General features: G+C 38.8%; 2 protein-coding genes across 5 annotated transcripts in view; one reads left to right on the top strand and one right to left on the bottom strand.

Annotated features, from left to right (window-relative positions):
- ano10a (anoctamin 10a) overlaps nucleotides 1-9,035 on the bottom strand; it is a 42,656-nt gene extending 33,621 nt beyond the window's left edge. The window contains exons 1-5 of one of the 2 annotated variants that reach the window (XM_023278055.3): nucleotides 8,940-9,035; nucleotides 6,846-6,901; nucleotides 2,812-2,966; nucleotides 2,526-2,723; nucleotides 1,368-1,502 (exon numbers count right to left, since the gene is read on the bottom strand). In XM_023278055.3, coding sequence (XP_023133823.2) covers nucleotides 1,368-1,502; nucleotides 2,526-2,723; nucleotides 2,812-2,947 — 469 coding nt within the window. In that variant the 5' untranslated portion in view covers nucleotides 2,948-2,966; nucleotides 6,846-6,901; nucleotides 8,940-9,035. Of the gene's footprint in view, nucleotides 1-1,367; nucleotides 1,503-2,525; nucleotides 2,724-2,811; nucleotides 2,967-6,845; nucleotides 7,003-8,939 lie in introns of those variants that run through there. The other variant, XM_055013545.1, reaches the window with a different exon arrangement.
- Nucleotides 9,036-9,179: 144 nt separating this feature from the next.
- abhd5a (abhydrolase domain containing 5a) lies at nucleotides 9,180-27,040 on the top strand. Of its 3 annotated transcripts, none has more exons than XM_023278052.3 (8): nucleotides 9,180-9,252; nucleotides 10,066-10,146; nucleotides 15,540-15,625; nucleotides 16,398-16,773; nucleotides 21,787-21,941; nucleotides 22,461-22,572; nucleotides 22,736-22,922; nucleotides 24,466-27,040. In XM_023278052.3, exons 1-8 carry the CDS (start codon nucleotides 9,221-9,223, stop codon nucleotides 24,553-24,555), a joined length of 1,119 nt encoding a protein of 372 aa, XP_023133820.1. In that variant the 5' UTR covers nucleotides 9,180-9,220; the 3' UTR covers nucleotides 24,556-27,040. The 3 variants fall into 3 exon arrangements, with proteins under 3 accessions (XP_023133820.1, XP_054869971.1, XP_054869972.1); XM_055013996.1 differs by having other exon boundaries at nucleotides 9,206-9,252; nucleotides 10,105-10,146; XM_055013997.1 differs by lacking the exon at nucleotides 9,180-9,252 and adding an exon at nucleotides 10,329-10,430 and having other exon boundaries at nucleotides 10,077-10,146.
- The last annotated feature ends 578 nt before the right edge of the window (nucleotides 27,041-27,618 follow it).

Below are 27,618 nucleotides of genomic sequence, written 5' to 3'. Positions count from 1 at the left end.
GCTTAATTTTCTAAAACAAGGACAGGCAAACAATAGCTGGGAGCTTGCCCATTCTACACAATGCACTGTCTATAGCAGTAATTCCTATTGTCCAATGCACAGTGACTAAATATAAGTACATGAAAGCTCTATCATTTCATCTGCCATTTCTTGAGTGCATCATTTGTCGAAAATGATTACATTCTGCTTTAACACGATTTGTCAAACACAAGCGCTGAATAGAGGCATCCTATCTCTACTGCAAGTTCATTGCTTCCTTATCTCGCTTTGGGAATATTTCACTGCATTTGCATATTTATTGTTTCCATACTGCAGCCACACAGAGAGCGAGATAGTCGAAAAGAGAGAGAGAGGGAGGTACAAAGGCAGTAGAGGGGAGACAGGCTGCATTCAGTCTGCTCCCAAGGAGAGGTGGAGGCTGAGTTGTGCTGCCTTCTTTTCTTGGAACTTCACAACTTTACTACTACTATAGAATCTCTGAGTCACACTGGAGAAAATGTAAATGTGCTACAGCAGCTGCTGAAATAGTAGAGTCCTGTCAATAGCTAGAACTGAAAAAGTAACCATTTTAGAGAGAGGAGCAAAGCATTATTGCTTTTACATCATCAACGTAAAATTCATCAATCAGCGGCTGTTGCTTATTAGTCGGTGGTCATTTGTATAACTTCGCCCGTCTCAGTGGAGCAGAGCCTTCAGCCGCTCTGCTCCCCAGCTCTGGAACTCCCTTCCCCCAGATACCAGGAACTGTGATACCCTCCCAATTTTCAAATCCAAAATCAAAACTCACCTGTTCAGGACTGCATACTTCCTCACACCCTAACCTCACTGTGCCACACCTGTTTGTTGTTCTTTGTTTTTTCTTGTTATTGATATTTTTTATTGTATAGTTTTTAATTACTGTTGTCAATTTTTATGCCTCTGTAAAGTGTCCTTGAGTTCCTTGAAAGGCGCTTTAAATAAAATGTATTATTATTATTATTATTATTATTATTACTGCCATTATTATTGGTTCTCTTGACAAACATCATCATTTAACAACATTTGTCCTTTGATACTTATGCTACAGAATGTCAGCAGCACTTAACTATTATTTTCAGCTAGGTCAATGAATGAACTCTTTTAGACTCAACAGTCCAAGCTGACACTGTTAAATTTCTTGTTTAGTCCAACAAACAGTCCACAGCCTAAAGATTGTAAATTTATTAATGGTTTAAAATAGCTTTTCTAGTGAAAATAAGCTGATGCAGTTGCTCTCTCTTGTCTATTCCATTGAGTTAACTAGCTAACAAATGAAGAAACATCTGTAAGGGGATCACTACAAAGCTCATTTGAATCTACAACTGAGTGAGATGAGGACAGAGACTCACTGATAGATTTCCCAGGGTAGAGCTTGGCCTGGCTGTGTCCTGGTACATGAGTCTCATCTTTGGCTCGCAGTGTTTCCAGCTCATGCTTGATAATGTACTGACACTCAGCCATACTGAGGAAGCCGTCTCCATCCCCTGGAGAGAAAGGGCGGATCAGAGACAAACAGCAAACAAACAGCCACAGTGACATTCACATCAAAGGCTTGTTCAACAGCAATACTGCTACAATTCAGAGGCTGATAGGGAGGCCAGTCATCTCAAACTGTGACCAATACTGCAGTCAGAGTGTATCCGTGACAACAGCTTGTTCTGACACTACAATTATCCTTCACCTCTTTTGATTTTGGAGCTTGAAAGTTTGCAGTAGTGATGATTAGAAATCTGACACATGCTTGAACAGCGGTAGTAATGAACAATGATCCTGCTACTAAACAGTCGTCAACTTACTCACCATTGTGATCAGCAGCAATGAAACAAAGGACTAATTGTTAAAATTTAATTTGAAAGGACAGGCTGAAATGATGTACAATTATATATCATATATTTGCTATCTAGTTCAATATCCAGCTGAATGTTTTGTTCATTTCTCTCCATGTGAAAAGAGAGAGGAAAACACATTTCAATTGAACAGCCAACCTAATTTGGATATCACCAACATGAAAGTACAATGGAACTTAAATGTGCAGAATTTGTGTGATTTTGCTTTTATTGTTTAGTTATGTGACAATCAGCACTGGTTTGTTTGTTTGTTACTCAAAAACAGATTTGGATGAAATTTTCACGGAAGGTCAGAAATGACACAAAGACCAAGCGGTTCGATTTTGGCAGTGATGCAGCTTATAGTCTGGATCCATGGATTCGATAAAGATTTCTGTATCATTACGAGATAGAGGCACAGCGTCACTGTAACCATGACGACAAGTGAACACTACGTCAGCTGCCTGCTGACGATCACATGATTGTGATCCTACTATAAATCCACCGCTGTGGACCACGAATTTTTTAAAGATTTCATCCATCAGAAATGATACAACGACTGAGAGCCTTGGCGGAGTACTGCTCTCTCTGAGTACTTTTCTTGTTGGAAATAGGACAGGGGCATGAAGTGTTGTAGGGCAGTGCGTAGATTAGCATCACTGAGATCATGTCGAACTTTACCTTTAAAGTCTTTGAAGTTGTGTTTGTTGGCACGTGTGAAGCCCCTCATGGACCCATCGTTATACTCCTTGAAGAGGCCCACATCCTCAGCACCAGAAAGCAACCTCTGCCATGAGGCCCCAACCAGAAATACATTGGGGTTTTCCTTCTCCTGAGCCTCGACTGAAGGGCCCAACTGCTCCGCGAACAGCTCAGCACCTGGGACAAAGGAAAGGGTTAACAACAGTGAGTGTAATAAAAGAGCAACAGAAACAACTAACAGAAGGGAGCAGATGAACTTCCACACCTCCATTCTGCTGTTGGTCTCTTATCCTGCTGAGCAGCCATGTAATGGTCTCCTCCTTAACATTTGAGGCTAGTTCCACCACCACCAGAGGAGTGAACCTGAAGCCACTGCTGTCTGTTGGCGGCTCCTGCTGCATCCTCCCCCTCCCAGGACACCTGCACAAGAGGGACAGAAGGGAACAGAAAAGGTACAAAATGTCATGCAGGAGTCATTCCGCCTCAGTTCTCCACATGCCCCACACCTGACCATCTTCAGTTTGACAGATTTGTTTTGTGCTTTGTGTTCAATATGGGTTGATTTGACCATGTGTAAAATCTGGGGTAACAGGTAACATTAGTTATTGACTTATAAAATCTGAAAGAAGGTGGAGTCAAGTTGATTTTTGCGTCGTTTTCTTCATTACAATCTGTGGAGCAAAAACATTATGTAGAAATAATGTTGAAAAACAATGTAGCTAAAGTCCTGAAATTTTGTAGGCCCATTGATGTGTACATTTGGTCGTCAATGCCATAAACTTTGATATGCTTTGATAGAACAATACAAACCAGTTATATGATGGTGTACATTTGGTCAAAAAATGCCAATGTCTCTGTCTACTCAGATATTCCACCAACTACAAAACTTTAATTTTTCACCCTAAGTAACTGATTTTTTAATTTTTGATTTTTTTTGCTGTGAGTGGCACCAATAGAACTGTATGTTCATATTGTCCATAAATGCTCAAAATGTAATTGTGTAAATGTATTTTTTTTTTATAAAGTATGCCTCTTATTGGCACCATACACATTTTTAAAGCTTCAATTGGTGCCAATCACAGGAAAAAAACTCCAGCCTCTTACGATGGACAATTAAAGTTTTTTGGTTGGTGGAATATAGGAATAGAAAAAAAACAAATCACATCATCATATAACTGGTTTCTATTATTCTATCACAGCAGGGTTGTACCATTGAAAACCATATGTAGATATCAATGAGCCTGCAAAATTTCAGGATTCTAGCTACATTATTTCTTTAGTTATGTTACATGCATCGTTAATTTATATATTATACGTGAGTGTGTGTGTATGTATGCATATATACACATATACATACACACACATATATATATATATATATATATGTGTGTGTGTTGGCAACCGATTAAAATGTTTAATCAGATTAATCGCAGTTTGCTGTGGATTATTTCGATTAATCACGATTAAGTGTAATTCATTTTTTATCTATATTAATCGCATACATTTTGCATGAGGAAAAAGATTCAACAAAGAAGGGAGTATATATGCACTTAACATGTTTAAAAACGCCTGTGCTTTGGTGAAAAAAACTCTTTCCTGCAGAATGTTCATATTACTGTAAGTTGGTAGACTGTTCGGTCTTTGGGATTTTTTTTTAATTGAAAAAGAGGGCCAACATGCTGTTTAGCACAGGGGTATTCAACTAAAATTCAAAGAAATCCAGTCAGAGAAAATGTATTAAAGCAAAGGTCCAGAAAATCTTAATATCTAACTTGGATGAATGTGATATATGTTGATGTAACCTAGTAGTTTTATTAGTGTCTGCATGTAATCAATAACTGATCGTCAAGTCAAATAAACTCAGAATGGTTCAAAAACATTTTGACATTTATTAATAAATAACTTTTGATGTAACTGTACATCTGAAAATAAAGTGAAAAATAATGACTGAACAACCTGAACTAACTTATATACATCTTTACCAATACCTAAATCTCAAAAAATGTAAACAGTTGAACACTTTTACATTTTTTTCTGTCTTATATCACTCCCCTTATACCCCTGCTGCTTAATAGGAGAACTGAGCAGCCAGTATTCTGAATCATGGTCTGAACGGTGTCAGGGTTTTTCTCAAACACATTTGGAGCTCATTGGTGAGTCTGGAACCATATTTAGTTTGGATTATGTTCATAGTTGAGAAGCTGGCTTACAGCTGTATGTTGAGCCAAACATAGTCAACATGTGCAGGGCGACTTTCCTCTCGGTGTCGATTTATTTATTACTCCGCCAAGGAACGGAGGAGTTATGTGACGACTGGCGTACGTTTGTCTGTGAATCTGTCTGTCCTTCTGCAACATTACTCTAAAACAGGCAAACGGATTTGGATGAAATTTTCAGGGAAGGTCAGAAATGACAAAAGAACCACCTCATTAGATTTTGCCCGTGATGCAGCTTATAGTCTGGATCCATGGATTTGTTAAGGATTTTCCATTGTGAGATATAGCGGCTGGGACGACGTCGCCGTAACCATGACAACAAGTGAACGCTGTGTCCGTTACCTGTGTTGCAGGTCAAGCCTGCTCTCCTTTAACCTGGGCAGGTTATGGTGTGTGTGTGAGTGAGGGTGACGTAAGGAGGAGCGCTGCAACGGTGTGTGTGTTGCAGAGACGAGTGTGGAAGTGGAGGCATAGTGAGATGCAACTTGATGATGTAGCCAGTCATAGAGGGCAAGTGTGAGAAGCCAGTGTACCCTGGATGAACTGAAAGTGTGGACAGTTGCTGCCGGTTCAATAAAGTGCCTCGTTCTCCTCCTGCAAACTTTGTCCGGGCTTATATTGGCTGTTACCATTAACGAGCCACGCTAAGCTAAACGGGCTAGCGCTACCTGAGGCTGCCCAACCACGGTTTGGCGGCAGAATCGGGTCGGTAACACGTGCAACAATTCACTCGACCCGTTACATATTTTGGTCACGCAATTCAGTATCTGTACTACATAACATACGCATGCACAACACATACCTGTGCTCACGCAAGGTAATTTAGTATTAGTTAGTCTGTGGATCGATCTATATTAAATGGCCAGAGCCTATGTTGTCGTGATTTCTGAGAACACAAATTAAGGAATGAACAGTCTTGGCGAAGCACTGCACTCTCTGACTGCTTTTCTTGTTTATCTTTCTGTCCATCCTCCTCTCTCTGTCCCTCACCTGTTTTCTGAACTCAGCTGCATAGTTTAGCGGCTGGAATGCAGAAACCAATTCATTGGCTGAGTAGCATCACATGGGATGGCTGAACTTGTACCTAATTGGTCTGTGTGTTTCCTGAGCTGATAAACTAATGCCGTAAACACTGGAAAGCTGCGCTGGTGAAATAGAAGCAACTCGTCAAATTTTAAATACCCGAAATGCATTGCCAGAGTCAGGGATTTTGAGTCATTCTGCGCTGCAGATGCGTTAATTGCGCTAAAAGGTTTAATGCGATTAATTATGGTGATGGTGATATATATATATACATATATATATATATATATATATATATATATATATATATATATACATATATACATACATACATACATACACACACACACACACACACACACACACACACACACACATATAGACACACATACACACACATTACCATTTGAAAGTTTGGACACACCATTATTTTGTACATCAAAAGAAGACATCAAAACTATAAAGAATATTATATATATATGTGTGTGTGTGTGTGTGTGTGTGTGTGTATAGATATAGATATGGAGAAAGAGAGAGAGAGACGTGAAATATGCATAATTAGACAACTAACATTAACAGAATCCAGCATTTCACATTCTAAAAGCTAGTAGGTGACTTTTTAAGACATATTTAAGGACTTGGGGGCGCTATTGTGTGCTACAACTAAATGTGACAAAAGAGATGTTAGTCCATCATTGGTAAAGCAGGCAGTTCACGTGGTAAAGTGAAGTCTGTCAGTCTGTGACTGGCTTGCACAAGGTGTGTCTAAAGCTTCCCCACCTAAGTAAACATAGTGGATTCCCATGAATGATGTGATCTTATCAGTACCAGAGAAATCGTTGGAATTATGATCTACTGTGGAGTGAATAAATGTTATTCCTAAACTGTCAGGAGTGAAGCAGTGAGCAGATCTAGTCTACAGACAGAAACAGCTGAGCATACACTCAGAGGGAGGGGCTTGTGTAGTGAAAGGCAGCAGTGTTCCAGCAGACTGCTAACATGAACCCACAGGGTTGACCAGTTTAGCCTTCACGGTGTACGGGGACAGCACGGTACTCACTCAGATCGGTGTAGGAAACGGCTGTGCTCCGGCCTCGGGGAGGAAACCCTGCTGATCTGCGAACAGTCAGATTAACATGTAGTTTAAAGTCCGCTGCTCCCGGTGGACTTCACTTATTCCACGTCATGCAGCAGCAAAGCAAACTCCAGCTGTCACACCCACTAACATTTCAGTCCTGATCAGCTGCTGCACCGCCAATGACAGCTGACTAAATCAAATCTGTGCTCCGTGTAAAGAAAACTGATCGTTAAATCTCATTCTGGCTTTTTTTTTTTTACATTTTTTTTTCTTTAGGTTGCGTGTTGCCATGTTTTAAACTCCATTGCGAATGAACGGATTTTTGAAAAAAGGTCAGAGGGCAATATATCATTTAGAGGTACCTGTGGATTTGAAACGGAATTCTGATGCAACAGTCAGAATACAAGCTACCTGCAATATTTAATATATTTTTGATTTGTTTTTATTCATTGCATGTTTCTATAACCGTTTATATTAAGTGCCTAAAAGATAGTTACACATGGATTTTTTTTGTCGTAAATTTTATTGCTAGATCGAACTGACCTACAGTTGATGTAATTGGTTGATTTAATTTAACTATATGTTATTTAATTTTTAGGGTAGTCTGAGTGAGAATGTGCTGGATAAATGCCTTTCTTTATATTTTTTTATAATTATTATACACAGGTGGAGTATATGTCTTAATGGTGTTTGAGCATAGATCAATGTGGGGCTAAAAATCTATAGAATTCCTTCTCTGAGGCACTCACATATCCTCTATTTTACAGTCTAGTGCACTGCTATAGTCCTTCAGGCTGTAAAAAAACACATTTTACCCACACAGGTGTCTTGGGTGTGTACAGATTGGACATGCACAGACTGTTTAAGGGTTCCCTGTGGAGTTTTTAGCCTTCAGCAACACTTTGTACACACAGTACATACTACTGCTGCCCTTCCAAAGAACTGTTTGCATGCATTATGCATACCTTTGAAACATTCTATTTTTGTTATTACATTGTGCCTTAAACTTTGACTGTCTTGCTCATACATCAATTGCAGTCTGCAGTGTAAAATCCCCCATCTGTGTGCACTCAGCGGCTCAATTTCATACTCAAATGAAACGTTGTGGCGTTTTTTTTTCAGTATTACAAAGTGATTACAGAAAGCTGAGTTTCATTTGATAACATAATACTAATAACTAACAAAGGAAATGTAACTGTAACATCACAACAGTTACGAAACAATTTATTTGTTGTATTTCTGTTGGCACCCAAAGTAAACCATCCCTGTGACTGTAATGCTTTTGTTTTTGTACATTTTGTTCATTGTACTGACTTGCTGCCACTGTCAGGGACAATAAAGTTGGAACATGTACACTTTTTCACAGCACACTCATTGCAACCCGTCATACCAGGAAAAGCCTGGATTTAACTAATAGGTTTAATTATACCACTCTTCCATTTAAACATCCTGGTAAACCTTATTATTGAGTCAACATAGACAGCAGACCTTTTTCACAGCAGAAAGAAGACAGATGAACCAAATATTTTTGACTCATGGGGGAAGGAGGAAGCTCTGACAGTGACCCAGTGTGATACTGGGACCCTGTTACATTTTTTTATTCATTTTAAAATTGCAGTATATAAAAATACTTATTTATTTTTCCTGCTTCATCCACACTGATTACAGCAATTACATTTCATCAAATTTATTGAAAAAAACAATACTTTTGTGTGGACAGTAATTACTTTTTGTACTATTTTTCCTCATGGTAAAGTATATAATAATATAGGATTATACATTGGTAAAACAAATGAATTAAACTTTTGTATATTTTTAAAGTTAGCTCATAAATGTACACCGAGGGGGCACGGAAAAGCTCTTAAATAATGACATGTATGGTAGAAGTTTAGCTAGCTGAACCAAACCCTGAGAAAGACTTTAGCTAATACTTTTAATGACTTGCAGGAAGACTACGGCTTTATGCCAAAAGGAACCGTTTACGGTGTACAAAAGCGCCCAGAAAATACTCTTGTGCTACATTTGAAGTGCTCAAATGATGTAGAGCGGAAGAACAAATGTGATTTAACCACTCACCAACGCCCTCTACTCTCCTGAGCAGCAATGTTTACAGCAGATATTTGACAGAGAAGCCACTTCCGCATTTCCTTAGCCTCGCTAACTGGGTGCGTTTGTTTTGAGTTGTAGAGTGGAGAGCATCACTGCGGAGGGCGGGTACAAAGAGCGTGTCGCAGCAAAGGCACCGCTCGGTAGAGTTGTGACTAATTATAGATCAAATGCCCTTAATTACATCAACTCGCGTCAGATTCTGTCAGTGACCATGTGACCGACAGAGGCGTCTCAGGGGTTGTTGGAGTATGGCTGAGCAAGGGGGGACAGCAAACAGAGGGTGAGTATTTCCACCAACCCTCCTCATGTCTACGTGTGTTAAAGTACGTTGTCATCACAACAATGCAGATATATAATTCAGCAGTTAATTAATGTGACGGTGGTGCTGTTTTCTTTTAAACTCCAAAAAGTACCCACATTTTGTTGTCATAAGCTGTCGAAGTTAAAACAAACTGTCAAGAGTCAGTGAACAAGTTGAGGTAAACAATTACTACATTCGTTGGCAGAGCTCGTCATTGTTTTTTTCAATTAACAGACGTTTGAGGATATTTTCAGGAGCCTTAAAGAGTCTTGTGGCCATTTATGAAATTATGTTTCTTCAGTGGCGCTAAAATATAAGTAATTTAAGCCCTTTTCATTCAGAAACAGACTCACAACTTTGGAAACGTGCACAAATGTCTTAACATGGGTTTTGAAGATTTACAACATAAACGTAACATAAGTGAACGACCTACATGCTGTTCTAACAACATAAATAACAAATTAAGAAAATACCTGAGTTGGCTGAGTGATCAAATGTATGCTAATGTCACTGCCACATACAAAATGCTCAGAAGTATGATCATGACACTAAACACAATCATAGTGTTGAATATATTATGTTCTTCATGTTTCTGTAGACTTTGAATAAATGGACTCTGTGTACACAAGTTCGTTTTAATCAACCATTTCTAATCATTTAGAGGAGATGACAGTGTTAATGTCATGTTCTACTGTTAACCTCTGGGGATTCACCAGTGTTTTCTGGTAACTGCTCTCTCATCAGTGTCCTTTGCTTTCAACCACTTCTGGTTTCAATGTGTTCTGACCTCAGGGTTGTTCAGAGAATGCTGTCTGTTGTTGGTGTTCACAGCCTGGCCAGCAGCCTGTGGGGATACGTGGACACTACAATAAGGTAATGCTGGTCCTTAACATCCACACAGTAACCCCACTAACCCCCGATGTCGGCCTCATATGGTGAAAATCCATTTTTTATTTTGTTTTTATAAACTTGGACATGTGAGTAAAAGATATCAAGCCATTTAGCCTCTCAGCTTTACAAGCCAGTAAGAATTTTATTGAGCTACTATATTCCAGGTAAGGAACCGAGTCATCCAGCTCAAACTTTGCACAAACCTGCTCCTTCACTGCTTCCAAAGTGACCTGCCCAGAATGTTCAGATGCCTCACAGTCCTCCAGGTTTGTTTTCTTTCTAGAGTTGATTTTGCTACCTCTGAAAGGTCTCAGCTGGTCAAAGCACACCACATGTTCTGGTGTTGGCTGCTAGAGTAAACACAAGAGTCTTCATGCACTAGCAGCATCTGAGGAACTGAAGAACTGGTGGATTACTTTTATTGTTGGTGGTCATGTCACCACAACAACAGGACAATCCTTAGCTTTGACTGTATACCCACAGGTCAGAACTATGTGGAAATTATAATGTTAGGGACATTCAGAGATGATGGAAACTTTAAAACTGATTTATACCAATAAACAGATGTAGGCTGTTGTGCTTGTGTTAAACCTAACCACAGCTGTGTCGCTCCTTTACATCAGTTAACTAAATTCCTGCTCTTTGTGCTCTGATATATATTTTTTAATACAACCACATTCCCAATAAATCTGTTCTCACCTACATATGTTTCTGTCTCTGATGACAGACAACGAAACAAGTATGAAATAGTGCTTGGAATTTTACACATTAAGACTGTATGTTAGCCAGCCATCACTTTATAGCCATTTCATTTGCAGTGTTAAAATACAGATTTTATAACTATAATGTTGATATACAAACTTAGAGAGATGAATTTTTGAAGCCATAGAAGGTTCTGATCTTCCACACATTCATGTCTGTCAGCTATCAAGTGTTTTTGTTCTGCACTGTCAATCACAGACCTTAAAAGAGAGTTCTGGTTGATGTGGGCATTTATAGCAGCAGATTAACTGTATTCAATATACATTTTGAGGTCATGTGAGACTTTAATTAATGCTGAAAAGGTGAACAATATGGGACATTTAAGTCACATATTGCGTACTCTTTTAGATAACTTCCAATTCGTGCAGACTGATTGGTGTATTTTTCTGAGGGAGAAACTTCATTAATATCCACCTAAGTTTGGTTGAGCTTTACTACTGGTAGAGAATAGGAACCTACAAGATAATAACTCAGTGATTTATCAAGCAATTGGTGTTACTGAGGTACCATCACAATGCAATGCACTTTCCAGCATCTAGATAGGACATAAATGCCTACTTTTGCCAGTTTGTTAGGTGTACATATAGTTTGATGCAACAGTCCTGCAGTAAAATTTACCTTCAGGTTTTTGGAAAAGTGTTCATTTAACAATCATGCTTTTTTAAAAAAAAAAATTACATTAAAGTAGGAAATGTTTTACTTGAGATACTGACTCAGGCAATTATTTATGAAAATAGCTGCAAATTGACTTTCTGGTCACAGACTAATTGGTTAGGTTTAACACTACATGTAACATAATGGATATTTGTGTTCAAGCATTACTGGTTGCAGTGTTGTATGTACATAATAAACATCAACAATGCTGTGAAATGTATTCTCCCCCCTACAGATATCTTCTATTTATTTATTTTTTTTATCTTTCATGCTTAAATGTTTCAGACCATCAAACTAATTTTGTTATTAGACAACTATAACCCAAGAAAACACAAAATGCAGTTTTTAAATGATTATTTCATTTGTCAAAGGAAAAATACTGTCCAGACCCACCTTGCTATACGTGAAAAAGTAATTTCCCCCTTAGCTACCAATTTACCAGAGGACCAAATTCATTTAGCTGTTGGGTTCATTTTCACCATCCACACCAACGTAGGATTACTGCCAGGGCTGTTGAATTTAAAGATCACTAAATAGAACCGGTCTGGTCTTGTGAAGTAGCTTAAGCAGCGCACACGATGCCACGTTCTAAAAAGATTCAAGAACATATGCGAAATAAAATCACTGGCATTAATCAGTTTTAAAAGGCTACAAAGCGATTTCTAAGGCCGTGGGACTCCAGAGAACCACGTTATCCACAACTGGAGAAAACATGGACCAGGAGTGGCCAACCTACCAAAATTTCTCCAAGAGTGCATTGATATCTAATCCAGGAGGTCACCAAAGACCCCAGATGAACATCATCAGAACTGTAGGTGTCATTTGGCTCAGTTAACGTCCGTCTACAAAATTCCACAATAAGGAAGACACTGGGAGAAAATGGTATCATGGGAGAGTTGCAAAGTCCAAGCGACTCCTAACCAAAAAGAACATAAAGGCTTGTCTAGAATTTGCAAAAAAAATATCTGTTGAGTTTTTGTTCTTTGCTTATAATTCATAAGGTCTGTATTTTACTATGCTAAGTGCTGTGAGATGACATACGTTGTAAATTTGTGCTATAGCTAAAATTGAATTGAATTGAATTGAACATCTTACCAACAGTGAAATGTGGTGGTGGTGGTTGTGTAAAGGATGAAGCTGATGAAGCCATGAATTTTGCTCTCTATCAGAAAATCCTCCTGGAAAATGTCCAACCATCCGTTCATGACCTAAAGTTCAAGCACAAATGGGTTCTTGCAGCATGACAATGATGCAAAGCACACAAGCAAGTCCACCTCTGAGTGGCTCAAAAAGAATAAAGTTAAGGTTGTGGAGTGGCTGAGTCAAAGTCAGGACTTGAATCTAATTGAGATGCTGTGGCAAGGCCTTATAAGGGCAGTTAATGCTCGACAACCATCTCATGTGGCCACATTATAACTATTCTGCAGAGAAGAATGGGTCAAAATTTCTCCATGGTGATGTAAAAGACTGATCACAAGCTATAACAAACATTTACCTGCAGTTGTTGCTGCAAAGAGAGGCCCAATCAGGTATTAGGTTTAAGGGGGCAATTACGTTTTCACAAGCGTGATACAGGTTTTCAATAAATCTTGAATAAATCATCATGTAAAAACAGTATTTCAGTTTTGTGGGTTATCTGTCTAATATTAAATAAATATAAATATTAGTTTGAAGATCTGTAGCATTTAAGACATTCAAGAAAATAGAAACATCGGGACTTTTTCACAGCACTGTATCTTGTAAAAGTCTCCAAATGATTGTGGCTGTCATTTAGTACGACACACCATATGCATCACATTAAGCCATCGTTTGGCTTGCGCACAGACATGTACTACTTTATGCTGCAGTGAGTGGGAGGGCTGTGCATGGAGTTGGTAGGGAATGTCATGTGAGATTAGTTTGTTTCACATGGCAATGATTGAAACGTTTGTGGATAGGAGAAAATGAAGTTCTATGTTAAGGCCTGATAGGACCAGGTTGCCTCCCTATTTCTACCTCTGCTGCTTCATTTCTTTCCTCAGCAGTGACTGTTGTGACATTCTCCTCAGATTACCAAGAAATGTTTTATAACATTAGTTGTAACACAGTGATGTGTAAAGCATTTTATGTTTTACCTCATTTCCAGCAATATAGTTTGTGTTTGTGACTCATAAATCATTTGTTGTTGATGTCAGTTACTCAGGTCAGGCAGTGACACTGGACGTGTGTGGAGACAGAACACCTCACATAGATGTAGAGAGACAGTTCGATTTCTTTTAGGTTTTAGCTCAAAACTGTTAGTTTTTAGCCCTTATTCCATTTTCTGACACTGTGCCAATCCACAGACAGAAGGGAAAACACAGGGTAGTGAAGGGACAGTCAATGGGAGAGACAAAGTGAGAGCTTCTGTGGCAAACCACTGTGTCCATACACCTTTATCTGCTGATTTTAAGTAATTATTGTTTATCCTGTAATTAAATGTAAACAAGGCAATTTGTTTGATTTTTTAAAGCTAGCGTCTAGGCGTTGTCCAGTGTTTTCCAGGCAGTGTGGATTTTTTGATGGTTCCATGATTTTTTTCTCTCCACTGTCTCACCAGAACAACACCCTCTCTGTGTTCTGGGAGATCTGTGTCCCCAAATCAAGCCCTGACTGTATGCTTTCTACAGAGTCACCCACAACAAGCAGCTGATGCAGAGGTCATGAGATATGATGCTCTCACAATAAATGCTGCCATTTAGACACGAAATTCTGATGCAATCATCTGCTGATTTGTGTTGTACTTTTTAAACTTGTGCCCTAAATTTGAATGATTCCGTTCATAATTCTTAAATGAATAATTCTTGATCTGGCAGAAATTATTAGCACATCTTCTCTTTATCATTTTGTGCATAACATAGGAAGACACCAAAGTCCAATATGAATTGTTAGCCAATAGAACCACAGTGTTTAACGCAGTACTTGTGTTGCACCAAGCATTAGTGTTTGTGACAGTGGATAAGATAAGATAGTCCTTTATTTCTCCCCATGCCAGGGGAAATTCACATTGTTACAGCAGCTTATGTAGCAATAAACATAGTAATAGTAATAAAATAATAACAAAATAGTAGTAATAATATTTACAGTATGTACAGTGATGAGAAATGAGAATAGATTACAAGCTTTTTTTCCTGATATTATGAAGACGAAACCAGACTGAAAGTATCACATCCTCCATAGCATCCATACAAAAACAACATTTCATTCATCTACTTCTCATCTGGGGCTGCTGTGACTTGGTGGTTAGCACTTTTCACTTTGCAGCAAGAAGATCCCTGGTTCATGTCCCGGCTTTCCCGGGATCTTTCTGCATGGAGTTTCCATGTTCTCCCTGTGCATGTGTGGGTTTTCTCCAGGTTCTCCAGCTTCCTCCCACAGTCCAAAAACATGCTGAGGTTAATTGATGATTCTAAATTGTCTGTAGGTGTGAATGTGAGTGTGATTGTTTGTCTCTATATGTAGTCCTGTGATAGACTGTTACCTGTCCAGGTGTAACCTGCCTTCACCCTCAGTCAGCTGGGATAAACTCCAGCCCCCCATGACCCTAATGAGGATTAAGTGGTGTAAAGATGATGGATGGATGGATAATCATCATCTGTTTGAAATGACATTTTGTCTGGTTTGGGCATGATGACAAAACATGATGAAATTAAGCTTACGTTTCATGCCATTAATAAATTAAAATGCAGGTGCCTGAATCAGAAATGCTAGCAATTCATTCATCCTTTTATTCATTTTGATACGTTTTTGGCAGAGAGGTAGAGGAAATGAGGTGAGAGAGGTAGAGCAGTGAGACAGCACAAGGGTTAACCATCAGGCCACCAGAGCACCTGTTTGTGTCTTTTATATGCAATGCATACAGTAAAAATATGCCTTAAAAGGAAGAAATTAAAGGAAACAATCCATCCTTATAAAAGGATTTCTGCTCTGCATGTGTGCAGGTGGTGCTGGATCCCCAACTGGTTACCATCATGGTGTCCCACGTCTACGAACCAGCTGCAGATTGCAGAGGACAGCATGCTGCGATGTAAGGATTTACTTCTTTATTGACTTTTAGTTTTCACATCAGACCTTCATCGTGTGTTTTAGTGCTTTATTTAGCAGTTTACATTACCATTTTGTGCCACCGTGACCGTTTACACCCCAGCTGTGGTCACTCATTCATGTTGGACATCTCCTGGGCTGTCACCACAGCAGTTTATTTTGCATGATAAACCCACAAGAAATAACTTGCATGTTTTACTCCATGCTGGTGAAAAATATGTCATGTCAAACCTGGAAGAAATCAGAAACTTTGAGGATGTAGAAACATTTCAAAACACAGGTTCTAATGTATAAAATAAGAAATAATTCTGATTCTGTGCAATTTCAAAACTAGCAATCAAATGTAAGCAAATTTGTGCCATTGGTCATGTTGACTCTTTTTCACTTGCTGCCATTGTTCACCTGTTTAGCTTTGCTTTAAGTTTCCAGTAGAGCATTACTGATTAATTAGCAATTATGATAGTGTGAACCTCTTTTATCAGAATTAAAGAAGAAGGTCAAAGTCACGTTGTTATTCAAAGCAAAAAAGAGCTTTCTCTGCGTCAAATCACAGCTTTGTGGAAAATGGATCGGCTGTATCCAAAGCACAAACGGACAAGGTTGTTACAGCAGTGTGTCAAGCTCTCAGTGAATCATGATGGCTGGAATATTTAAATCTTGGGGAGTGTTGCTACAAGATTGAAGAAATAATCTTAAACTTGTATGAATTTTAGCTTGACTTTCCTCTCTTCTCTTGTGCTTCCTTCTCTTTTCAGGTGTCAACAGTGCTTTTACCAAACAGTTCATCCCCATCTCCAGTGGCAATCTGCTTTGGACGCTTACCTTTTGCAGTGAGGGTGTTAAAGATAAAACCCCCATGGTTCTGCTGCATGGATTTGGAGGTGGTGTTGGTCTTTGGGCTCAGAACCTGGATGCTCTCTCCCAGCGTCGGCCCGTCTTCGCTCTGGACCTGCTGGGCTTTGGCCAGAGCACCAGACCTCTATTCTACACAGAGGCCCAGGGAGCAGAGGATCAGTTTGTGGAGTCTATTGAACAGTGGAGGACTAAAATGGGTCTGGAGTCCATGATACTGCTTGGCCACAACTTGGGAGGATACGTGGCTGTGTCATATTCTATTAGATATCCAGGCAGGTGGGTGCAGCTTATGGGATTTCTCTTATCTTTCTGTAGTAATTTAAAAGGGATCAGTCATCCTTTGCTGCTGATCTTGTTGATATGGGCTGCATTTGGTGTGCTAAAAGTCAGGAAATGTGCATGTTTTTCCATCTGAAACTTTAAAGGATTTGCATTTTCTGACTGATACTCAATTATGGCGGGTTTTTTAATATTTTAAGATCAGAATTGTGGCATTAGCTTGAGTCAGGTTGTTTTAGCCTTGAAATATGGTTGTATAAGGTGCAATGCACAGGAGCTCACCATTTTCAGATGTTCATTGGTGGTCAGCAAAGAAATTATTAAATGAAGTAATGAGTGACAGATGAAATAATACTATGATGATTATCACTGAATTCTGTCTAAGAATTACTGACTTTATCTTGATTTTCCTGGGGCTGCAGTTTGCAGTTACTTTTGTTATGAATTTCTTTCTTCCAGCTTTTTCCTGGACAACATTTAAAAACTAAACAAAATTGAGTTTACTTCTTTACGCAGCAGAAAACTTCAGAAAAATATTTTGAACTGGAAAAACAAGCTCCATGCAGGATGTTTGATGTTTTTGCTCTTGGTAAGATTTTACCTGTATTAACTCTCTCCGTTGGTCAGATAATCAGTCAACAACCTTTCAGCTTGTAATATTTACTGAAGCAGTGAAGTACACTATGAAATTCTTTTTCTCACTGAGCTTTTTCAGCAGTTAGATTAGTAATTCATTCATAGACTTGAGAACTGTGATCTACAATAACCCAGCTTGAGAATTTTCTCATTAAATTGTTAAAAGTGACATACATTAGTATTGATTATGACACAGTTCAGCCTTATGTGCTGTAGTCATCCAAGACATTATTATCATTACGCCTCACATTTTTGAAAAAGACAGGTTCATACCCAGGTTAATACATCCAACGGGTTGGACTATGCACTACTTGCTGAGCAGCAAACAGCACACAGACACAGCTGCATAACTGGAGAACATAGCAAAGCATCATGGTGGACAAGCTGGCCAGAACATCGTATGATGGTCATTTTGGAGTAGAATAACAATCCACAATCTGAATCACAGTTCTTCCCACAGATACAGTCGTGATCACATAAATAGCTGTACATATGGTTACCTTGATACAAAGTCTGTCACTTCACCCTAGGGGTAAGGTTTCAACTCTTAAATCTTTGGAACTTGTTTATGCTGAAATTTTTATTCATAAATTTCTGACCCGAAGAAGGGATTCCTGCCTTTTCTGCTCTGAAGCTTCTTTCAGAATGTTGGTCTACACGCTCTTATTCTTCATCTGTGTTCTGTGTACAAAAAAAGCTACTCTTTCAAGGTGCTTAATACATTCAGTGGTTGTGTCTTAACTGTGTCACAACAAAACAGGTTTTGCTTAGTCTTTGTGTAGCAGGAAATTTTGGGTAGCGTTGTTATTTCCTCTGCCGCTGCCATGGCGACAGATGTGGCTTGTGATTGTAATATCTCTTTTCAAATTTTGCGTAAACATTTACTTTGCCTCAATAAGCATATTAGAACCTGGTGGTTAAAAGTGATATTGACCAAATACGACATGTTTTCAGCCCAAACTCAGGTGATGATGAAGTGATGACATTTTAGATCTGAAAGGCCAAAGGTTAGCTTCACTGGGACATCATAATTTCCTGCAAAAACACTTCTCTGGCCAATAATCAATGCAATAACTCAGGAAGGTGAGATTGTGTCCATATTTCACCTTCAGTCAGATACTGAATTGGTAGCACTAATCTTGGGTGCTCACCTTGAAGCTGTGGAGACTCTATAGATCTTCTGCACTGCCAGGCTGAAGATGTGTGTGAAGCATCCTCATTTTAGAATTTCTTGCTTCTTTGCAGCAACGTCTATGTTCGAAGCATTGTCTGCTATCATGGGTGACTTTTCCGCATCTGTTTTATTAACCAAACCTAAAGACATCCGTTTGGTTTTCTTAAATTCCTTCAAAGTCTTTACTACATATAATGTATGAGCCTGAACAGATACAGATTGAAACTGAGTGGGAGCAAGCTGAGCTGGAGTAGAGACTGCACAGTAAATACCAAAGTTGTAGTAAATCTGAATAATCCTTTAATCAGTGGTTGAATAGTAAGCAGAGTTAAGAACAAATGAAGTAGAACCTGCCTCAGGTTCTGCTCAGAGGAGAAAATTGACTCTGCACTGAACAGTGTTTTCAATAATGATTCTGCCCTTTTGCTGTTAACATGACTGTAGCATAACATGCCAGTATGGGTACAGGATACAGCTGTGGTGGTGTGCCTGTAGGTGCTGGCAGCTCGTGATAACAGCAGTGTCCTCCCTCTCCTATCTCTCCTGAATCATCTCCTCTCACTGCGTCTCCAGCTCTGAGCTTCCAGCAGGCGCCCAGCTCTCCCTAAGGGACGTCTGATAAAATGTCCTCATTCCCTTATCACCCTCCATCATCAGTAATGCTGAATAAAATTCCCTCTTCCTGTCTTCTTATTGTTATCTCAGTGTTCCAAATGGCCTTTAAGTTATAACTTGAGATGCACTTGATCAGGGACACATGTCCTTGTTTAAGCTGAACTGTGCTTTTTGTTAATGTTATGGCCTAAGGAGAAATCTTAGTGCATACTTACACTGTTGAGGTCCTACAGTAAAAACTGTTCTTACTGTGTGTAATGATAGACCGTGTAGAGCAGTAGGCAGAGATGTGCATGGCATCTGCTGCAGCGTGTCCTGACTGTAGTGTTCGCAGTGGATGTGAGGACAGTTGCTGCTTGGACAGGCGGAGAGGAATGTACAGCTATTCATTCATATCTCATGTATTAAAGTAAAAACCTACTTTCATTTTCATAGCTTGAGCAACAACAATAGTACTGTATTGACCTGAGTTGTTTAGATCAAGGACCATGTTATCATCACCAGAACAGTCAAACAGCGGTCAGACGTTTAGACAGGTTATAAAGACAGGTTAAGCAGATTATCTAAACGACTTTACAGTATGTGGAAATCAAACTGAAAGCATATGCACTTTAACCTAACCGTAATCAGTCGAGACAGATTGCAACTTTCCCTGAGCCTAGTTCTTCTTCAGAGTTTTCTTCCTGTTAACAGGGATTTTTTTTCTTCCCACTGCTGTAAAGTACCTGCTCAGAGTAAATCTAAAGGAAACTTTGGGTTTGTTGGGTTTTTCTGTATAATTTTGTAAGGTATTCACCATACTATTGTACTTCACTTTTTTTTTCTTTTCTGATCATAAATACCACAAGCCTGGCATCACATTTTGCCTGGTCTCATGTAACCGGACCTACAGTATCTCCACTGTGCTATATCAGAATGGTCTGGCAGCAGCTCAGTGCCATTCTGCTATAGGGAAAGTAACATTGAGGCTTTTTTGTATCTCCTCCACCCAGTTGAAATTATCTTGGTGCTAGGCTCAAGATGCCATGACCGTGCCACTGCCAAAAAGTGTCAGGGAGTGTTGTTTTGGTGGAACTATTTCATGAATTGACTCGAGGCAAGCGCTGTCATTGAAATGCCTGATTCCATTATAAGAACCAAGCAGGCTTGCTGTACTACACAATACAATAGAAATCTTCTTCAAAACTCCCGGTTGTCAGTGTGTAGGGCACTATTCAGAGGTGTTGTTGTTACTTCCCGCTGAAAAAGGGATTCTGAAAACAGTAACACAGATAGTGGAATGAGAGAAGAAAGCCAGATGTAATGGGTCGTGGAAACGGCAGGCGTATACCCCCAGTCTACATCCAGTGAGTCAGACTACATTTTACAAAATGCTCTGTAGAGCTGAGAGGAGCATCACAATCTGATGAGAATTCTCTCATTTGTATTACTGTGATCAACCCATTTTACATTACATATGGTCATTTAATCTACCTGTGCTACTTACAATACTAATGGTGTCCCTGAGTTACAAGAAAATTCTGTTTGCACTGCTTGTGTTTTATTTTCTTAGCTTCTACTGTCATTCCAGGTGGATAACAAAACCTTTTACTGACCACATGGAGTGTAGAACAGTAATGTGGCACAGTCTGTACCTGTACAGTCCATCAAAGCAGCAACACATGACATTAGACAGGGTGTAATCAGCTCCCCAGTCCAGCTGTAATATCAAATCCACTTACTTGGAGGTGAAATAGAAAGTTATAACAACATCTCTAATGTAAATGTCAGTCCAGCTTGAATTTTATCTGCTTTACCTGCTGTAGGCAGTTCTGTACATTATGTACACAATTTTATAATACAAAACATGTTTGCAAATTGTAACTTAGGTGTGTTCATAGACATCAATAGGCATAGATTCATCTGGACTTTTTAAAATTAATGCGATTTAACACTTGTGTAATTGGTTTTGTTACTAATCATAAAGGACTAACTAAATGTTATACAGTGGTGGGGAAAAGTTTCTCAGACACCCCATACATTTGCATGTATATTTCATTAAGAATCACTCTTAGGTCTTCAAGTGCAATTTCTTTCAATGCAATCACAGCCATAATATGAAACAAATCCTAAAAAAAACATTCAAAAAACTTAAAATTGATTGGTTCCATAAAAATAAGAGATTTTGAGTATTGGGTCATTTTGGTCGAATTTAGTTTTGTTAATTTTTCTTGTAAACAATAAACAAAAAATAGAATTTATATTTGTTTGTTTGTGTCTGTCTAATGCAGCCACACCTTTAGAAACACACAAAAAAGATTTTTCCACAAATATTTCATGATAATGTTTGAGATTGTGTACAATTTTAAGTGTGTCCGAAAACATTTTTCCACCACAGTATTACCTTATTTTAAATGACTGACGGCAAACTGGTTGTAAATAAAGGAAAAAATGGAAAGGAAAAGAAACATGACAGAACTAAACTAATAAAGCTTCATATTTAGCATCTAGGGATTACCAGAGTAGTATCATGGCAAGGCTCAATAGTGTGTTAAACAACAAAGAACAGGTGAACTGATATTTTTTTGTTGGCATCTGGTCTACAGAGTAAAGCACATCATCCTGGTGGAGCCCTGGGGTTTCCCTGAGCGTCCAGACACAGTAGAACCTGACCGCCCTATCCCTGTGTGGATCAAAGCCCTTGGCGCCATATTCAGGCCCTTCAACCCCTTGGCTGGCCTACGGCTGGTAGGACCACTGGGTAAGACTGGAGAAGTAAGGTGGTAAAAGACAACACAGCACCACAGTTCTGACAGCAAACATGCAACCAATTAGTTTAGATCAAACCTTATTGATCCCTGAATGTATGTATGTAAAAGAGTCATTGAACGTCTGGAGCATAAAAAAAGAAAATTAATGCATGCAATATTAAATTGAACGAAGCTGCTAATAATGAGCATCGCGAAATAGTTGAATAAGGGTTTGTTAAGACAAAAGAGAGATGGGACATTAAATATTAATAGTGCTTTAGCTATGATACTGTATTATTATAAATGTTCTCTTAATAAAACCAGCTGGACTGATGATTAAAGCCTGTGGTACGATAAAACTAATCATTTCATGTTGATTTGAAACGTTTTGGCCTCAACTCTGAGTATAAATTAAATCCAGCCCTGGTTACTGCTGGTCCTCCAACATTCCTCTTAGTTACTAATCATGCAAAATGTCATGAAGCTGCCTCGTCTCTTCATGGCTACTTGCTCCTCTGTGGCCCCCACAGGTCCCACTCTGGTCCAGACCTTGAGACCCGACTTCAAGAAGAAGTTTTCCTCCATGTTCAGTGACAACACCGTGTCACAGTACATCTACCACCTCAACGTGCAAACCCCCAGGTCTGTCTTCTTCTCTGTTCAAGCTACCCCGTCAGTTCTCATTAATGCTACTCCTCTTAATAACTGTGAAGAAAGTGATTTATTCAATGCCTTTGCAGCAGTTAAATGCCTCTGTCCTTTACTATGTGCCCATTAAATGTTCATGTTTGTTGCACTGTCCCAGTGGAGAAACAGCTTTTAAGAACATGACCGGTCCCTGTGGCTGGGCAAAGAGGCCAATGCTGCATAGGATGGACCGGCTGCATCCTGACATCCCCATCACCATCATCTACGGCTCTCGCTCCAGCATAGACAGCAACTCAGGCAGCGCCATCAAAGACATGAGACCACACTCTCATGTGGAGATCATAGTAAGTTTATCAAAGTAACTTTCTTTGCTTTCCTTCTTCTATCCTGACTCTTTATACATTTAAAAAAATAAAATATCTCAGCCTAATATTGGCCAAAATGTTATCTTGTTGTTGTATTTCTTATTTAATATATTTATTTAACTTACTGCATGGTAAGAAATGTGGTAAAGTACTTTTCACTCAAAAGTCTACTTGTAGCTTTTTGCTGAGATTTCAACTTGATTTAATGGACATCAAATAAAATTTGTTTTGTTGTAATGGATTTGATTAGATCAAAAATGAAGCTCCCTCCATTTTAAGACGATACAAAGCAAAAAGAGCTAATATAAACAATTGCAGCTACTGTTTTTTTTTTAAAGAAATCTAAAATTCTCCCTCCTGCAATTACTTATACTTACTTATCACTATATTTTCTGTGACCCCATTGACCTTCATCTATAACCAGTAAAGATTTAGTTCTAAAATCCATCTGTCACACTACCAAGTTATGTCCAGTCACTTGTGACACAAACTTGAAAGCTAAATTTGTATTCTTTTTTTCATATACCTTTTGTATATGTTGTCCCATCATACACTCTCACTAGGGCATTAGGTAATTATGTAAGTGTATAGATAATCATATAGTAATGCATGTAACTTGGCTTAGGAAAGTACTTAGACCCCTTCACTTTTTGTGCAATTTATTGTGTCTTAAGGAAATGCAACACACATAAATCTTTGTCCAATGTTGACAAAAAGAAAACCTGCTTTCAGATTTTTTTTCCCCCAATTTTGTAAAAATCACAAACTGAACTATCATTAACGAAATTATTGAGACAATGTGCTGTGGCTTAAATTGTGTTCTGTTGCATCCTGTTAACTTTGATTGTCCCTGAGACACAGAATGTGGACTGAAGTCTACCTTTAGCAAGCTGAATTTATTGGACATAATTTAGAAAGGCACATTTATAAAGTCTATGCAATCCTGCAATCTACACTGCATGTCAGCACAAAACGCAACCCATGAATTCTCTGAAGACCTCTGTGTGTGTGTGTGGCGAGGTATGGTCAGCAAATAGTCATTTAAACAGACCTTAGAGATGCAGAATACCTGATTGGAAGGATGACTGTCTTAGCAGGACTCCATCAGTCAGGTGTTTATGGTAGAGCAGCTAGACAGCAGCCACGGAGTAAAAGATATATGACCTGCTTAGGCTCAGACCAGATCCTCTGGTCTAAATGAGAGAAAACTAGTATGTGGGCAGAACTTTAAGCACTATGTCTGTTGAACACCGGGAACTCCTCATCACCTGGATAAAGCTATCCCTACAGTGAAGCATGGTGGTGGCACCATCATGCCATATGGATGGAGGAAATCTTGCCAACTACACAGTTTCTTGAAGAAAATATGCTCCAATTCTTTCTTTCTTTGTTTAATGAGTGCCATACATTGATAGACACAACTCTCTCTAGTAAAAATGTGACTTTCTTTTATGATGTCTCTTGTATATTTCCTACTGTTTCAATCAACTGCTTTCTTTCCGGTTCTCCATCCTCTCTGCAGACAATCCGTGGAGCTGGACACTACGTGTACGCTGACCAGGCTGAAGACTTCAACAATAGAGTTTTACAAGCGTGTGATAAAGTTGACTGATAGCAGAGATGAACTTGGTTATTGAACTCTGAAGACAAAGGGGAGCACAAATAACAGACATCACCGAATCAGCTGCTGTGGAAACTCAGGAGTGTTTGTACATAAAAACATCCTCAAATGAGCAGTGATCTGAGTTTAACTTACACATCAAGACGCTGAAGTGTGACGAATACAGGCTCTGCGTTAACATAATTGAGCAAGTCCACTGTTTAATGCTATTTATCAGAATCTTTGAATAATGCCCATGGGAATGTGCCACGTGCCTCTTTTGCATTCCACTGTGAAGCACCAAGATAATTAGTATGATAGCTTCTTGGTCAGTTAAGTGAAGAATTAGTTACACACTATCCCCAGAACTGCCTCACTCAAATGCAGTAAAGGAGGCATTTTGAAAACCAGATATTCTGCTGAACACAACCACAAAGCCTTAGTGTTAGGTCAATGTACATTACTTTTATTTTATAGCTGGTGTGGTCATCTGATCCAAACATGCAAAAAAAAAAAAAAAAGATTCTAAAACAGTTTATTTTTTCATAATATAAAAAAATATTCCAAAGTAAATGTGTATAATAGTTTTGTACATTGTGGTAAAATAAATACAGTTATATTTCATATGTAGGAGACTCATTTTATAAAGTAATAAAAATAAATAATTTAGTTACATATCAGACTGAAACACTGTCGGTGTTCTAAAAGCTCAGTTACAGAGGCATGAATTCAATGTTTCCTGTTCTGAGCTGTGGTTTGTGGTTAGTCCACATGATTCCATAGGAAGTAACCTCTTCATAATACAGTACACTGCATCGGCACCAGGAGGAGACTGTATATTATTCTGATACCAGTAACAACGTGCTCTGTAGCGCCTCTGTGCATGTGTATGGGGCTTTGTTTTGAACTCAGATGTTTGTTTCAGTTGTGTTAATCATGAATACCACTGGAAATGTTGTTGTACCCTCTGAGGCTGGTGTACAATCTTTGCCTTTATTTTTCTCTGGCTCACAGACCAAATACAGTATGCTTGTGTGACAGCATAGAGAGGCCATAGATTTTCTACTGAGCTGTAGTGGTCCAAACAGTACTATTGCAACAATGGCAATGTATTTGCATATATTTAAAGGTTGGTTTTTCTGAGCAGATTTTTTTTCCCCTAAACACTCAATGCAGATTAGGTCTTATATTTATAATTTTGATACATTTGAGTAAAAACTATAAGTTGTTTCTTTTTGCTGAATTCTACTGGAACCCCAAATGCCTTTTAATCAGGAGGAAATCAAGCCAGTTCTGACATGATGTTACAAACAGCTGTCTGTACTGTGTCATCCACTTTGCTCACTCAAACGTCTCTGATCAGAATCCTCTTACTCCACACCAGCCACCATAATATGTTGTGGAAATTATGAGCAATGGTGATTGACATGTTTAACCTCTCAGGCGATGTAGACTCCACAGTCCTAGGCTCTGATTGGTGGATATTTGTACCTGCTGCTTGAGACGAGGAGTGTAGGCAAGACTGTAATCTGCAAAAAAAAATCATTTTGTGAGAAAAAAATAAATGTAATTCTTTGTCTATTAATGCTATATATTCTATATAATTCTATAGTCAATGTTGCGACTAATTAAAAATTCTGACTTTAGCAAATTAATTCAAGAACATAGCACATATCAGATTACTGTTAAAACCAATAAGCATTTTGATAATAATGTTTATTTGGTAAAGTCCTTTATAAACACAAATATTAGACAAATTGAATAAATGACGCAAAATTTAAGAAATATTTCATGTTCTGATGTCCATAATCTGTGGCGCTAGAAATGTCAGTGTGATGGTTAGTTTTGTTTGAAGTAAACCAAAAACACACCCGCAGCTTCCAGTAATAGCAGAAGGCAAACTGAGTGTGTGGAGTTTTATAGGCAGGGCAGGTCTACCAAAAGATGCAGGCAAGTTGCATTATGGCATGTGTAGAATCCAGCATTTTTGGAGACTGACTACATATTACAAGCTGCTCTGAATTTCCCTGCATTCCTTTTTACACCTGTCTTTCACAGGTCCCCTTATTTCATTAAGGTGCAATACTAAATCCCTGTAGTGTCCCTTAATGCCAGCAACTGCAGATTCAATGTAAATTTAAATCATTTGCATTTACAGAATCACAAGACTCTTATTCTTCTGTGCCTCATAGTGCCTGTTTAGAAAGACTATATTTAGGCCGAGGAAGTTTTTGGAATGGATCCTAATTTAAATGCTCTAATGTTATCCTTGTCTATAATATGAAGGGCAGAGACTGAAAGTTTAAAGAGACCTTAAGAGCAAAGTAATGTGGATGTTTCTTGGAGAACATTTTTTTTTCTTTTTTCTCACTTTACACCATTGTAAACATGTAAAAGAATCTTTTTTTTTGTCTCAACTGTTTTGCCTCCAACAATCTGTCCCTATTTTAACTGTACAGAAGATGTAAACCCAAATAAAATGTTTGCCATAGTATGATCATGGTTTACTTTCTCTCCTGTCTTCTGCCACCCATGAATAATTCTCCTCTACCTTGGGTTTGCATCATATGTTTAATCTGCGATGCAACACTTTCATTCTGCTTCTCCCCCTCTTTTGCTTTTCATTTTAATGGAGCAAAGGTGACAGATGAATCAATATTTTTTCCTCCAGCTCCCCTTATCATTTTGGAGCTGTCAGCCCTCTGCCAGTGAGAGAAATCATTCCAGTGTGTTCGTGTTCTGCAAAGAGCCTCTGCTGTTTCCCCTCACTGCCACTAGAGAGCACTCATATGTAGAGGTGCAGCTTGTGGCAACGTCGAGTCTTCCCCACTTTTTTTTAATGCACCAGCATCTCTAGTCATTTCCACGTTTCGATTTCATTTGCAGAGAAAGCAGACAGACACCAAACATGTGACATGAGATATGTTTCCACATTGGCAATTACCAAAAGACTGTCTGAGGATAGTGAGGACAGTGAACCTCCTCTGGAAAGGAGAGTGTTAGATGGACGGAGGATGTCAGGCAGATGTACACCCATCCAACCCCTCTCTGTTTCCAACGCTTAGATCCGGACTC

This window comes from Amphiprion ocellaris, chromosome 9, assembly GCF_022539595.1.
Source record: "Amphiprion ocellaris isolate individual 3 ecotype Okinawa chromosome 9, ASM2253959v1, whole genome shotgun sequence".
In the NCBI taxonomy this organism is placed as follows: Eukaryota; Metazoa; Chordata; class Actinopteri; family Pomacentridae; genus Amphiprion; species Amphiprion ocellaris.
This window is presented reverse-complemented; position numbering and strand designations above follow the sequence as displayed.

Coding starts and splice junctions, on each gene's coding strand:
- abhd5a (XM_023278052.3), top strand. CDS start 9,221: ATGGCTGAGCAAGGGGGGACAGCAAACAGAGG. Junction 9,253..10,065: donor GGGGGGACAGCAAACAGAGG/GTGAGTATTTCC, acceptor TTCTGACCTCAG/GGTTGTTCAGAGAATGCTGT. Junction 10,147..15,539: donor TACGTGGACACTACAATAAG/GTAATGCTGGTC, acceptor GCATGTGTGCAG/GTGGTGCTGGATCCCCAACT.